This window comes from Hipposideros armiger, unplaced genomic scaffold (genome assembly GCF_001890085.2).
Source record: "Hipposideros armiger isolate ML-2016 unplaced genomic scaffold, ASM189008v1 scaffold_205, whole genome shotgun sequence".
In the NCBI taxonomy this organism is placed as follows: Eukaryota; Metazoa; Chordata; class Mammalia; order Chiroptera; family Hipposideridae; genus Hipposideros; species Hipposideros armiger.
The window spans coordinates 1,270,507-1,285,723 of record NW_017731555.1 but is presented as its reverse complement, the minus strand read 5'-3'; the positions used below and the strand labels follow the sequence as shown (position 1 = coordinate 1,285,723).

Below are 15,217 nucleotides of genomic sequence, written 5' to 3'. Positions count from 1 at the left end.
AAAATCTTGAAAGATGCTGGGGGGCGGGGAGAAGAAACCCTTACCTACAGAGGAACAAGGATAAGAATTACATCAGACTTCTCTTAAACCATGCAAGCAAGAGTGGAGCGAAATATTTAAAATGTTGAAAGAAAAAACCCACCAACATAGAATTTTGTATCCAGTAAAATTATCCTTCAAAAGTAAAGGAAGGGGGGAAAAAAAAAGTAAAGGAGAAATGAAGACTTTCTCAGACAAACAAAAACTGAGGCATCTGTCACCAGTAGTCCTGTCTTATAAGAAATATTGAAAGAAGTTCTTCAGAGAGAAGGAAAATGACATAGATCAGAAACTTGGATCTACATAAAGGAAGAGCATTTGAGAAGGAATAAAAGTAAGATAAAATAGTTTATTTTTCTTATTCTTAAGTGATCTAACAGATAACATCTTGTTCAAAATGATAATAGTAGCAATATACTGAATAATTATAGCTTATGGATAAATGAAATATATGCCAGCAATGTTGTAAGGGATAGGAGGAAGGAATTGTGTTATATAATAGGAATTGATTTACTCTATGATAAGGTTCTGGCACTACTTGTGAAGTGGTACAGTGTTATTTGAAAGTAGGCTTAGATTAGTTGTAAACATATACTGCAAATTCTAGGGCAACCACTAAATTGAAAACTATATAAGTATAACTGATATGCTAAGAGAGAAAAGAAAATGAAATTATGTAAAATGCTCTATTAAAATCAGAGAAAGCAGAAGAGTGGAAGACAAAACAAAATAAAGAACAAGGGCAACAAATAAAAAACAATTATAAATATGGCAGATCTTAATCCAATTATGTCAATAATAGATAAAAAACAAGACCCAACTACATGCTGTCTACCAGAAACCCACTTTAAATATAAAGACATAGATAAATTAAAAGGAGGGAGAGTGGGCGGCCAGTTAGCTCAGTTGGTTAGAGTGCAGTGCTCGTAGCACCAAGGTTGCTGGTTCTATCCCCACATTGGCCAGTGAGCTGCACCCTCCACAACTAGATGGAAACAACTATTTGACTGGAAAAACACACTATTCCCCAATTAAAAAAAAAAGTATTAAACGATGGAGAAAAATATACCATGTTAACAGTAATCACATAAAGCAAGGTATCTATATTAATTTCAGACAAAGGAGATTTCAGACCAAGGACACTTTATCAAGGATAAAGAGAATTACATAATGAAAAGGAGTTCATTTCATTCTCCAAGAAGATTTAACAACCCCTTATGCACTTAACAAAAAGGCATCAAAATACGTGAAGCAAAAACTGATACAAATGTTTTTAGAAACAGACAAATCCACTATTATAGCTGAACCTTCAATTCCCCTGTTAGAAATGGACAGTTCCAGCAGACAGGAAAACAACAGGATATAGTTGAACTGAACAGCATCATCCATCAACAAAGTCTAGTTGATATTTATAGACTACTTCATCCAACAACAGCAGAAGACACATTCTTCTCAAGCTAATAGGGAACATTCACCATGACAGACCACATTTTGGGCCATGTAACATACCTTAACCAACATAAAAGAAATCAGACAAAGAATGCTCTGAGACCAAAATGAAATTAAACTAGAAACCAGTACCAGAAAAACAGCCAGAACACCTCTGAAATATTTGGAGATTAAACAATACACTTCTAAATAACACATGGGTCAAAGAAGTCTCAAGAGAAATTAAAAAAATATTTTGAACTAAGTGAAAATGAAAATACAACTGCTGTGTAATAAAAATTTTGGCTGGCTTTTGTTCCCAGTTCCTGGGAGTGAGCCTTTAAATCCTCAAATGACAGGATTATCTTTGTTATTCATGGTGAGACCTCATAAATTTATGTTAATGAGGTGATCATGGTGAGCCTCTAGATCGGTTTTACTATGGAGATGACTCAGGGTAGGGCTGAACACACCAGAAAGTCTAATCATGTGGTTAGAGGGTTGGGTCTTTGAGTCATATGGTAGCCTGACCTCTGGGAAAGGGAGAGGGGCTAGAGATTGAGTTCAACCACATGGCCAGTGAATGATTCCATCAATCATGCCTATGTAATTAAACTCTAATAAAAACTCTAAACAGCTTGGGTGAGCTTCCTTGGTTAACAATAAATACTCTGTGCATATTGTTGCAAATCAGTGTGCAAGGAGGGTGACATGTCCAGACAGACTCCATGGGGAGAGGACGCTGGAAGGTAAATATTTTTGGGTAGGGGAAAGCCAGGCATTTTAATTGTGTTAAAATGTAAAATTTAAAGGCAAAGAAAGGGATATTAAAACCACTTTCTTTACTACATGTTGTATGATTCCATTTATATGAGATGTCCTTAATGGGCAATCTAGAAGAAAACTAAAATGTACATTAGTGGTTGCCTAGGGTTGAGGGAGACTGAAGACTGGATGGTGAGGGCTGAGGGGTGTGGAGTTTCCTTTTGGGGAAATGAAAATGTTCTAAAACTGACTGTGGTGATGGAGGTACAACTCGGTGAATATATGAATTCAAAGCCATTGAATTAAAGCCACTGAATTGTATACTTTAAATGGGTGAACTGTATGGTATGTAAATTATAACTCAATAAAGCTTTTTAAAAAACACTTGCTCAAGAAAATAAAGACAAACTACAAACTGGGAGAAAACATTTGCAGAAGACACATCTGATAAAGGATATTTGGGACAGGATATTCAAAATATACAAAGAACTCTTAAAAGGCAACAACAAGAAACCAACACAATTTAAAAAAATGATCCAAAGGCCTTAACAGACACCTCACCAAGATGATATATCGATGGCAAATACGAAAAGATGTGCTACATTATATGTCATCAGGGAAATGCAAATGAATACGAGATACCACTATACACCTATTAGAATGGACAAAATTGGTAACACTGACAATGCCAAATGCTGGCGAGGATATGGAGCAACAGGAACTCTCATTCATTGCTGATGGGAATGCAAAATGGTATAGCTATTTTGGAAGAGAGTTTGGCAGTTTCTTATAAAAGTAAACATATTCTTACCACACGATCCAGCAATCACGCTCCTTAGTATTTACCCAAAGAAGTTGAAAACTTGTGACCAAATGAAAACCTGTACATGCATGTTTATAGCAGCTTTACTCATAATTGCCCAAACTTGGAAGCAACCAAGATGCCCTTCAGTAATAGGTGAATAGATGAATAAACTGTGGTCCATCCAGACAATGGAATATTATTCAGCATTGAAAAGAAATGAGCTATCAAGCCATGACAAGACACGAAGGCAACATAAATGCTTATTACTAAGTGGAAGAAGCCAATCTGAAAAGGCTACATACTGTAAGATTCCAGCTGTATGAGCTTCAGGAAAACGCAAAACTATGGAGATAGTAAAAAGATCAATTGTTTCAGGGATTGGAGGAGAGGGAAAAATGAACAGGCAGTGCATAGAGGATTTTTAGGGCAGTGAAATCTACTCTGCATAATGCTATAATGAAGAATACATATCATTATACATTTGTCCAAACCCACAGAATGTACATCAAGAGTGAACCCTTAGGTAGACTATGGACTTTGGGTGATAATGTGTCAATGTAGGTTCATCAATTGTAACAAAGGTACTACTCTCATAGGGAATGTTGAAAATGAAGGAGGCTATGCATTTTGGCAGGCAGTAGTATATGGAAAATCTCTGTACTTTCCTCTCAATATTGCTGTGAACCTAAAACTGCTCTAAAAATAAAGTCTAAGAAAAAACATAAGACAGTCAAAACAAAGAAAAAGATTAAGTAGAAGGCATATAGATATGTGTAACCATTAAATCTATTAAGAAAGCCAAAAAAGGGCTGGCCGAGAGGCGCGTTGGTTAAGAGCTGGCTTGGGACACCAGAGGGCCCCGGTTTGGATCCCACATGAGGGCCAGTGACGCTGCCCTCCACAGCTAAGATGCTGAACAACAGCTCAACCTGGAGCTGGGATGCCGGGAGTCGGGGACGGCGTAGGGTGCAGCCCCTGCTGCAGTGGGTTACCATGGGCTACCGTGTGTAGCCAGCAGCCAGCGTGAGCAGCCAGCAGCCGCAGTGAGCGGCCATCCAGAAGCCATTGACTGATCTGCCTCGCCTGGGAACAGCGCAATGATGGTGCCAACTTGGGCCAGTGAAGCAATGTCCTCCCATAACTAGACTGAAGAACAAAAAGATAGCAACTTGTCTGTTCCCCTTCCCCCAATTCCCCAAAAAAAATCTTAAAAAAAAAAAAAAGCCAAAAAACCAAAAAAATCCTACATGCTTTGTTGAAAACCCCACTGTAGATTAAAAACAGAATTAATTTCAATATACATTAAAAACAAGTGACAAATGGTAAGAGTCAATGATAAGACTAAGGGCCACAGAGTACAGATAAAAAGCAAGTGGACAGGCCATTTAATTATATTGTAATATAAAAATATTTCATAAAAATTCAGTCACCACTGAAGCTTGCAAGTTTTACATATAATTTTGATGTATCTAGAATGGATGAAAACTTATAAAGTTAGATGCTCTCATCAGTAGAAAAGATATTCTAAACCAGCTTAGCCAAAAGAAGCATTTTGATTGCCTAATTTAACTTTGTAAAGGAGAAGTAAATCTTATAGCTGGTCTCTGTAAACCTCACAGCTGGAACATTCTAACAGCACCTTGCAGTTTCCAGTGATCAAAGTAAGTTACTTTATATACTAAACTAAAAATTTCATAATAGAAATAATGCAACACCAGGGGGTACAGTTACCATGAAATAATTACACTCCTGGGAGATTACAGGCACAAGGCTGTACCCCAGGGGTGTGATTATCCCATGATAACCACATCCACTGAAATTGCCTTATTGCAAAAATAATCTCTATTCACTGGTGAGACATTATTCAATGGGTGATTTTTTTAAATGAAAAGATTTTTTAGCTTCAATCTGGATTCAAGTGGATTAGGAAATTGGCCAGTTTGTTTTTCATTGCATTCAAATTTAGAATATGACATCATTATTATGTGCCTTCACATTTGATATAGCAGAGTTTCAATTTTGTTTTTGAGAAACGTTTAAGGGTTTCTATTAGTGTTAGTTAAGTGGTACCGCTAAATTCAGGTCAAACTTAAAGGTATAACCAAGCGATACAATTTTAAATAATTTCTATGTACCATTTTTCATCCATTTAAAATAATACTTAAAAATTATAAATGTATAACCACTGTTAATATTTTGGTCTATCTCCTTTCAGGAATTTTTCTATCTGTATGCTTCCTCTACCCATTCTGACATCCATTAACACCATTAAAGAAATAGTATTAAACTTGATAAGGGATCCAATTCCTAAGCTCCTAACTCGAGAACTGGCAGTCTTAAATCCTGCAGCCTGCATTTGGCCTGCTGAAAGGATGCAGGATCTCTAACTAGAATAGAGGCTGAAGGTCATATGCTGATTAAGGGTGAACCATGGGCTCAGAGGTGGCAGTGGAAGCCATCAGGAATCTAAAGAGGTGCATCAGAGGCCTAGGTGAGCTAAGGATGGGGCTTTATGCCCAGAGCATTTGATTTGGTAGAGCAGCTCTGCCTTTACATGTTCTATATACTGGGTTGCATATAAATTTATTTAAAAAAAAAATTAAAAATAAAAGAAAAAAAAGGTTTTATAGCTGCTTAAAAACGCTAAAAATCTTTTGAGTGATACTATCATCCTTATTTTAAAATGAGTTGGAAGCTCATAAAAGTGAAATGCGTTGCTTAACGTTATAGGGTTAAGCAGGTTATTTCTATTTATTTTATTATGCATTATAGTTGGATAAGTGTGGCTGTCTCAGTAATATACTAACAAGTCACTGATAAATTTAAGTTAAAACGCTCGGTTTTAATATCTTTTTATAAAAAGAACCTAAATAATACAAACCAAATTAGAACAATTTTTCTTAAGCAGGCATAATATGCAAGAAAGTAAATAATTTTCAAGTAAAAGGCAATTTTAACAGTTATCTTTTGAACTCAGTTTTGATTTTATCTTTGAACTAAAATGAGGAGATTAAGGCCTCTAGTCCAGCCTACTTTCATAATTCAGGAGGACATTATTAGGAGAAATAAACATTTCTTCCTTCTATTATTAGGTTACTAACATGATAAACTATTTTTAATATATCTTTTACTTTTAAAATCAAGTTCACTGGGCCCCTGGATAGAAACATTAAATTTAATTCTAAAATTTAGCATTTCAAATTCAAAACATATGATCAGAGTTTCCTGTTAATCATCATGTTTTGGGAATGTGCCTTAGTTCAAAAACTGCAACCAAACCCAAATCAAAATAAAACAATATCCAGAGAGATTAAAGAAAAATGTTCTTTTATTTTTCCTTGTTTGTCCTCAACCTAAAATCTAAAACAAACAAATAAATAAATCATGTCTTGTGCCTACCTGAGCCATCAGTGGGAACTGAACTTGCATTGATTCCAGAAAGACCAAACAAAGGACATTCTCGATCTGTGTTGACATGACCCCATTTGTGACATTTAATGCACCTCACATTTCGAACCTGAGAAATAGTGAACATTATTTTGATATTAAAAAACTAAGAATTAAACCAATGTTCCACTCCCTACTCTTTTCTAATGTTTAAGTTACATTACTCTAATTTTTAAAAGATCTCCAGGGGAAGAGACTCTATATTTGGTAATTTAACAAAAATACTAAATTCTTTTATTATAAATTCTACCGAAAAGCTAAGCTAAACCTTTTTCTTTTTCACTCTTACTTGGTGGTGATAAAACAATTGTTATCCAAAAAAGAAATAGTAAAACACCAAAAAAGAATTATGTCATGGCTTAATCTTAAATTCTCTAATTTTAAAAAGTTAACCTTTAAAGTTAAGTTCAATGTTATTGAACCAGGGGTTGGCAAACTTTTTGTAAAGGGCCAGAGAGTGCATATTTTAGGTTTTATGGGCCACAGGTCTCTATTGCAACTACTCAACTCCGCCCATGTAGCAGGAAAATAGCCAGGCAATATGCAAATGAGTAAGCAGGGCAGTGCTCCAAACACTGTATTTATAACGAGGATCTGTCTCTCTGGTGATAGTCTATCCTGGTTCTAAACAAATAGTTTTACCTCTTTTCTTGACCTTGAGCTAATTTTCCAAATTCTTTGAAAACTGCAGGGACCATTATCATTATAGCCCTCACAACAAAACTTTGATTCCTATCTTTATCAGACTATTTCGTTTAATGTTTTCTCCCCTACTCCTTCTATTATCTGATGTAAGTATAAACCATAGAGCCCTTTTTCAGCTTAAATATATTTTGGACAATATAAAAAAGTATTTATTAAATAAAAATTATTCTTACACAGTAAAATATGTGTCACTTGCCTGAATACCAAAGGGCTGATCTCTGATGTTCATGTCATCTTTGGCATATCTATTAAATAGAAAAATGTACAAACACAATATTAAGAATAATTTAATAAACTAAGCAGCAGTTATGTTGAAAAATAGTCTTATAGTTCTAAGTACATGACAAAATGTATAACTGCAAAAAATATATAGATCTATATAAAATCTATTTAATATTTCCAAACACCACTTTGTTATTAAGTGTCCAATCTGATGATTTGCAATTTTTAAAAAAATGAAAAAAATAAACTAAAGACTATGATTACACAAATTGCATATGACAAATCATTGAAAATACTTTTTCATATTAGATGCCTTCTTTACTTAATGAAAAGGCAATGTAAGATGGAATATCAGATAAATTTAACATTTTATCTTAAAAGAAAACCAGTTCTTACTTTTCTCGTGGGGCTCCTTTCTGCCATTCAAATTTGTATTCAGTCTCTCCTTCTATTTCTTCTTTCTAAAAATGTTCATTAAAAAGTCTTTCAGTTTTTCCATAAAATTACAGTCCATTGCAAATAAATTCAAACACAGAAAACAGTACTTTACCTCTTTGTTTTCTTGATTGCACATCAAAATAATGGGGGAAAAAAACACAGATCAAGTTAAAAACTTTATAAAACTATCACACATCATATACTACACTATGATATCATGGTATTTAATTATAATTTGTAAGAATTTATTGGTTTGGTTGTTTTACTTTCACATAATTGAAATCACTGAAGGATAGAATACAATATTAAATAAGAGACAGTATTTACTTTATTTATTTATTTTTTAGCTGAGCCATCCTGCTACCTGTTGGCAGCTCAGCAGCAGCTCAACTCGGGCCAGGACTCGAACCGCTGTTGTTCAGAGCTCAAACTCTTATTTTATTTATTTATTTATTTATTTATTTATTTTTAGCTGAGCCATCCTGCCACCTGTTGGCAGCTCAGTGGCTGCTCAGCTCCGGCTGGGACTCAAACTGCTGTTGCTCAGAGCTCAAACTCTTGAGTGAGCTCTTAACCAACTGAGCCACTCGGCCGGCCCAAGAGATAGTATTTAATAAGCATGTTAATATCTAATTTTTAAACTTTTATATTTTTCATTGACAATGAATATTATGCTTTCCATTTACAAGTATATTCAGTAAAAAAGACTAATGATAGATACATAAATTATAAAATAAATACACCTCTGCTAATGTTGAGATTTTTTTCCTTTCCAAAGGATAAGTCATAAAATATTAATAGATTAGACAAACATTTTTATTTATTTTATTGTATTGATTACACTATTTTAAAAAATTATCTTTTGGAATAATACCAATTTTAAAAGATGAAGAGCAACTTTTAAAAAATGTCTGTCATAACAGTTCTCAAACTTTAAATGCAAACATATCAAAGACTTAAAAAAAAAAGGAAATGAGGTGAGTACCTTTTTTAGCTCCTGGTGGGGCTTCATACATGAAATTAAGGCCATTCTTTACACGTTCATCTCCCATAAGCAATCTAAATAAAATAAGACAAAGTTAATTTTATGTAGGAGGAAAAAATTACATAATAACTGTCCCCCAATCTCCAAAAACCCTAAGGGAATTAAGATAAAATATTTTTGTTAGAGATAAAATTTCAAAACTTAACTCTAGTCATTAGATGACATCTGAAATATCTGTGAGTCCACAGTGATAGAAATAAATGATTAAATAATTAAATGAGGGAAAACGAAAATTCTTCTTTCCAGAGGAAATCAAATTAAAAAATGTAGAGGGAATGAGAGAAATAGAAAATCATCATTAGAATACCACAGTAATAACTGACACAGGCAAGATCCACCAACGAACGCTAAAATTAGTAGGCAAAAGTTCCAGGAGAAACAGGATATTTGTTTCAAATATTAATTACAAAGGGAAGGAAAATAACTCTTTTTTAAGATAAAGAATAAACACATTATGATCTGTTGCAAACCTACTTTTCTACCTCCACTATCTCTTTATTGGTCTAACTCAACTATTTGGCCTTTTCCTCAACACCCTCTCTACTTTCCCATTGTGCTGATATTTAACAAGCTTTTACTACATGTAAATCAGGGTTTCTCAACAGTGGTGCTATTGACATTTCGGATTAGGTCATTCTTTGTTGTGTGGGGCTGTCCAGTGCATTGTAGGCTGTTTTTCAGCATGCCTAGTCTCCACCCACTAGATACTGGTAGCACCCAACCCGAGTTGTGACAATAAAAAATGTGTCCAAACATTGCCACATGTCCCCTGGAGGGCAATAATAGCCCTTGGTTGAGTACCACTAATCTAAATCTTTATCATTCTTTATAGTTCAGCTTAAATGTCGCCTCTTTCATGAAGTCTTACCTTGTTATCCAAAATGGAATTATTTTGTCTTATATTAGCATGCTATAGTTTTTAAAGCAGTGTGTTTTTAATATGTCAGTTATGATATTCAACTTTGAACTACATATCCCTTATTAGATTTTTTTGAGGGTAGAGAGAAACTATGTATCACACTTTTATAGGTCCCTACAACACCATTTGTTGTCTTCCATGAACTAGGCACTCAATAAAATTTAAACAAATTAAATAAAATTAGTGAGAAAAGTACTTAATTGAATTAAAAGTTTTATTTCTTTAATTTTGCTCTCAATATACTACATTTTAAAAAGAGTAGTAGTAATTATTTCGTGTTCCATACTTTGATGAGAAACAGGACTGAGTGGAAGTGAGCAAGCATATGGTCATGTAACTAAAGCACAACTATTCACCTGCTTGATTAACCAAGAGAAACTGGCTTCAGGGTTAGACTTGCAAATACACACATAAAATGACAATAGCAGTCTCAATAGACAATTAAATAAAGAGGAAGTGATACATATACAATGGAATATTACTCGGCCATAAAAAAGAGTGATATCTTACCATGTGTGACAACATGGATGGATGGACCTAGAGGGTATTATGCTAAGTGAAATAGGTCAGACAGAGAAAGACAAATACTGTATGATTTCACAGTATTGTGGAATCTAAAGACCAATATAAATGAATAAAAATAGAAACAGACTCATAGATACAGGGACCAAACTGATGGTTACCAGATGGGAGGAGCTTGGGGGGACTGGGTGAAAAAGGTGAAAGGATTAAGAAGTACGAATTGGTAGTTACAAAATAGTCACAAGGATGTATAGTACAGCATAGGGAATATAGTCAATGATATTGTAATAACTATGTATAGTGCTAGGTGGGTACTAGACTTATTGGAGTAATCACTTTGTAAATTACATAAATGTCTAACTACTATGCTGTATACCTGAAACTAGTATAAAATAATATTACATGTCAACTGTAATTGGAAAAAAAATGACAATAGCTGAAGGGCAGGTACTTTGTTGGAACAAACCAATGAAGAAATCTAGCCGGAATCCTGCCATCAATAGGACAATGACATGCAGGCCAAGCAGGGACAATTCACTTTGCTTCTTGAAACTGTCCTGTGCATCTCTTCATTTCAGTGTCTTTTGAAGAAATATCTTTTGAGGTCTCAGTAGTTTGAGTGTAGGCTTTTATTGTTCTTCTAAGCTTTGTCTAAGTTCATAAACGGTATATGAAGTCGCATCAATCTGTATTTTATGTGAATTATGAGTAAAGATGGAAAAAGTGGCCATCTACAAGTATGGTAAAGACAGTTCACAAGGAATAGAATCCTATCATTGAGACATTCAATTCAAAAAAGCTAATTTAATATATGATTCAGTAAGGGAACATTCTCATGCAATTGATTATTCTAAAATCACTAGCAGAGTGGAATTACTTACCTATTATCGTATGACTCTTGTTCTTTAAGGTATTGTTGCATCAATTCTTCCTGTTTCTTCTTATCGTATGATATTTTCTGTTCTGCCATCCATACCTAAATTAGTGGTGTAAAAATTTTAATTAAGTAGGAAGTTTTCTTTTCTTTCTTTTTTAAATTTTATTTTATTTTTTCATATTATTAGTTTCAGGTGTACAAAACAATGCAATAGTTATTCTTTTCACCCCTCACAAAGTGACAACCCCTCTCCCCCTGCTTTTCTTTTCTAATAAATATAAAATGCTATTGTATATAGTTTACAACATAATCTATTTTGCTCATAGTGACATCATAAAATAAAGCTGAAAAGTCTGATTTGTGCCTTGATACAAGTTCTTAACTCTAACCATTCAAAACAGCTAAACTCTCAAGCCAGAATGTCAAACTTGAGAACCACTCTGAGTACCGCCAGCACAACAGCTTCTTGCATGCAGCCCCTCTGCTATTTCAGAGAGGAGAAAGACCACCTCTCTACATGGACTCTGTCGACTAGAAAACACACAGGGCACAACCAGTAGGGTTGACATGGATGCCGATGGATGTCACTGACACCCCGAGAGAGGAGAAATGGAGATGAAAGAGGGAAAAAGGAAAGGAAATGAAAGATAGTTGTAGAAAAAAAGGGAAGAGACGAGAGAAAAGAGAGATAAGAAAGAGGTGCCTCAGGCTTCTCAAGGACACCAACATAGCACACTGACTGTGTCCCAAGTGAAATTCTCAAAATCATACAAGTGGTGAAGGTAAAAAGCCCAAAGAACTTATGCAGGATATTTAATCAAGTTATTTCCAGGTTTAAAAGGTATCAATACCTTCCTACCACCTTTAAAATAAAGGACAAAGTGTGTGACAATCATTCAAAATAAACAGTAATTCAAAACGCTCTCTCCAAACATGCTAAGTCTTAAGAAGGTAAATTCGAGGATAAATACTTACATTGATAAAATTATAATTATTAATTGTGGGTGGGGGCAGATAAGTAGGGGGAGAAGGATGTGGGGCAAGACTGCCATTATTCAATTTTAGAAGCAAAAAGGGGTAGTTATTAACATATTAATAACATTCTAATGAATATTAATCTCAGAATCTGCTAACAGAAAATCATACTAACTCTTCTATATGTTTAAGCTATTCGTAATAAAAAGATATGAATTGTATAAATAAATAATAACACTAAAGTTTGATATTTGGATAAAAGATATGTACAAGAAATAGAACAAGACAATGATTAACTTTAGGGAGCAGGAAGGAAGGCTGGTATAATGGAATGCTTTACAGCAACTTTCGGTTTTAAAAAGTTATTTATTTTTTAAAACTAAGTAACTATATTCACAGGTAGCCAATGTCATCCATTTCTTATATATCTATATCTTTCCAAAGATGTTCTACTGCACATATGCTAAAAGAATATATATATAACAAACATACACATATTTTCTTTTCATAAATGGTAACACACAGACACACACAAACACACACACAGTATGTATAAAATAAAATTCTGTACCATGGAAATCATTTCCGGCTCAGTAAACAAAAAGCTTTCTTATATATTTAGGGGAAGGGAGCTGAATATTATTCTGTTGTGGGGCTATACCATCACAATTCTGCCACGACAAATAACCCCGTACACAAGAAAGGTCATACATGTTACGCAGGGTTTTGAAGAGGATCAAAATTTTGCCAAGGAAAAAACAGGGTAAGATATTACTGGCAGAGGGAGCAACTAGGAGGACAAAGGCCCACAGGTATAAAATAAGAATTAAGTAGTTTGATATTACTGGAGTATAAAATCTGATGTGGAACAATGGTAGTAGGGGGTAAAGAAGGAAGTATAAACTGGAGCCAGATTACTTGGACTTAATCCTATAGTATTTTAATAAGGAGCGGGAAGAGATCAGATTTGTGCTCTAAAAAGATTACTCTGTGGAAACAACCCAAATATTCACCAACTGATGAAGAGACAAATAAAATATGCTATATCCACACAATGGAATCATTCAGCAATAAAAGGAATGCAATAGCGATACATTCTAAAACATGGATAAACTTTGAAAACATTATGCTAAGCAAAAGAAGCCAGTCACAGAAGACCACGTATTTCATGATTTACATGAAATGTCCAGAATAGGCAAATCCACAGAAACAGAAAGCAGGTTAGTGGTTGCCTAGGGCTGGAAAAGAGGGAGTCTTAAGGACGAAAGGGGTGGTACTACTAACAGATATGAGTTATTTTCGCGGGGGAGGGCGACGAGGGGGTTATAAAAATATTTTAAAATTGTGATGACTGCACAAATTCATGAATATACTAAAAACCACTGAATTGTGTGTTTTAAATGGGTGGTTGTATAACATGTAAATTATATTTCAGTAAAGCTGCTAAATTAAAAAAAAAGCTATTTTGATTGCTATGTAGTGAATGCATTTGAGAAGAGTCAAGGCTGGAGGCATAGAAACCAGTTAGGAAATATAACAGTCTAGGTGAAAGATGATGAGTGTCTAAGCTAAGATACAGGCAGCAGTGACAAAGAGGAGAGAAGGATTCAAGAGACATTTGGGAGGTAAGATTAATAGAATTTATTAGCTGACTAGATAAAGGGGTGGTGGGAAAGGGACGAATCTTGAATTTCTGCCTTGAGTGACTGCATCAAGGATCATGTTACTATCTATGTTTCCTACTCATATGAGATAGGAAGTTTAAAAGGCACGGATTTCAGATGAAAGATAAGTTCCACTTCGGATATGATGCTTTGAGATGCCTGTAGGTAATCAAGATGAATCTGTCTAGTATATAGTTGTCTTGAGGTGCCTGGGGCTAGGGGGAGAGATCTAGGGGGCTGTAGATTTAAAAGTCATGAGTTAAGGGGGGGTAGTTAAAACTATGAAATTGGATGTGATTGCTCAGGAAAGCACATAGAGAACAAGGATGAAACTCTGGGTAACACCTGTATTTTAGGAGCAGGCTAAGAATAAGTATGTGTGTAGCGGCAATTAACATCTTATTGAGGAATAAGTATGTACGTAGGAGCAGTTAAGATTTTATCGAGCATCCCTCTATGTGGTGGGCAGAGCCTAGGTGGTACTTTGTTTCAAAGCCTTTATCTACACCATTTTATTTAATCCTCATAACAATTGCACAAGTCAAGGCAACTGATACTGATCATTCGTAACTTGTAGTTAACTTAGTCATAGGTTAGGAAACTGGGATCAAGGATATTAAATATTCTGTGCAAGGTCTGAAGGCTACAAGTGACTGTGCTGGAATATGTCACTGATTACTTAAAAAGTCAAACTTCAAGGAGGTCATCAGACAGACGCTACATTATCGGGTGGTATAAAATGAGGAAAATGTGTGTGTGTGTGTGTGTGTGTGTGTGTGTGTGTATTTTCCTTTTAAGATCTTTCTTAACTTAAATAAATAGGGAGTTTTCTTTCTACAGAATAGCAGCGCTCAGGAGCAGTGACCCCTGGGATCCCACACAAGACAAAACCAGAACGTGCCGAGGGAACTCGTGAGGAACCCTATTACCAGTCTTTTCGTATCTTACGGATTTACATTCTTGCTGACAAAACCGACAGAGCAGACGGGGCCGCTGGTCTCCGGGCTGACGTAGAATAAACGTCGAGGGCCAGTGCTGTCAGCGAGTTTCTCAGCAGGGAAGACGGGGCGAGAACACCCGGGCTTTGGGCCTGGAGGAGAGGCGACTCTCCTCGGGATCCTACAGACACCACCATTCTCACTTCCAGCAGCCCCGGGGAACCCTGGCGCCAAGGGCCAGCATCCTCCCCGGCTCCCCTTACTCACTTTTTTGATATTGGATTTGGAGGCGGGATGAAAGTCCTTCTTGCACATGAAATTGGCGAAGGATTTCCCCATCTTGGAGGCTGAGCTCCAGAAGGTAGCCGCTAGCTCTGATCAACGTAAACAAACTCTTGCCGCCTAACCGGAACTGCGTCTCTCGTGGC

The 15,217-nt window shown here is 35.4% G+C and overlaps 1 protein-coding gene across 1 annotated transcript in view; it reads right to left on the bottom strand.

Annotated features, from left to right (window-relative positions):
• CIRSR (corepressor of RBPJ and splicing regulator) overlaps positions 1–15,216 on the bottom strand; it is a 28,239-nt gene extending 13,023 nt beyond the window's left edge. Inside the window, exons 1-7 of the mRNA XM_019653722.1 lie at positions 15,057–15,216; positions 11,217–11,311; positions 8,835–8,908; positions 7,962–7,972; positions 7,808–7,872; positions 7,386–7,434; positions 6,437–6,554 (exon numbers count right to left, since the gene is read on the bottom strand). Coding sequence (XP_019509267.1) covers positions 6,437–6,554; positions 7,386–7,434; positions 7,808–7,872; positions 7,962–7,972; positions 8,835–8,908; positions 11,217–11,311; positions 15,057–15,128 — 484 coding nt within the window. The 5' untranslated portion in view covers positions 15,129–15,216. The remainder of the gene's footprint in view (positions 1–6,436; positions 6,555–7,385; positions 7,435–7,807; positions 7,873–7,961; positions 7,973–8,834; positions 8,909–11,216; positions 11,312–15,056) is intronic.
• Between the last annotated feature and the right edge of the window lies 1 nt (position 15,217).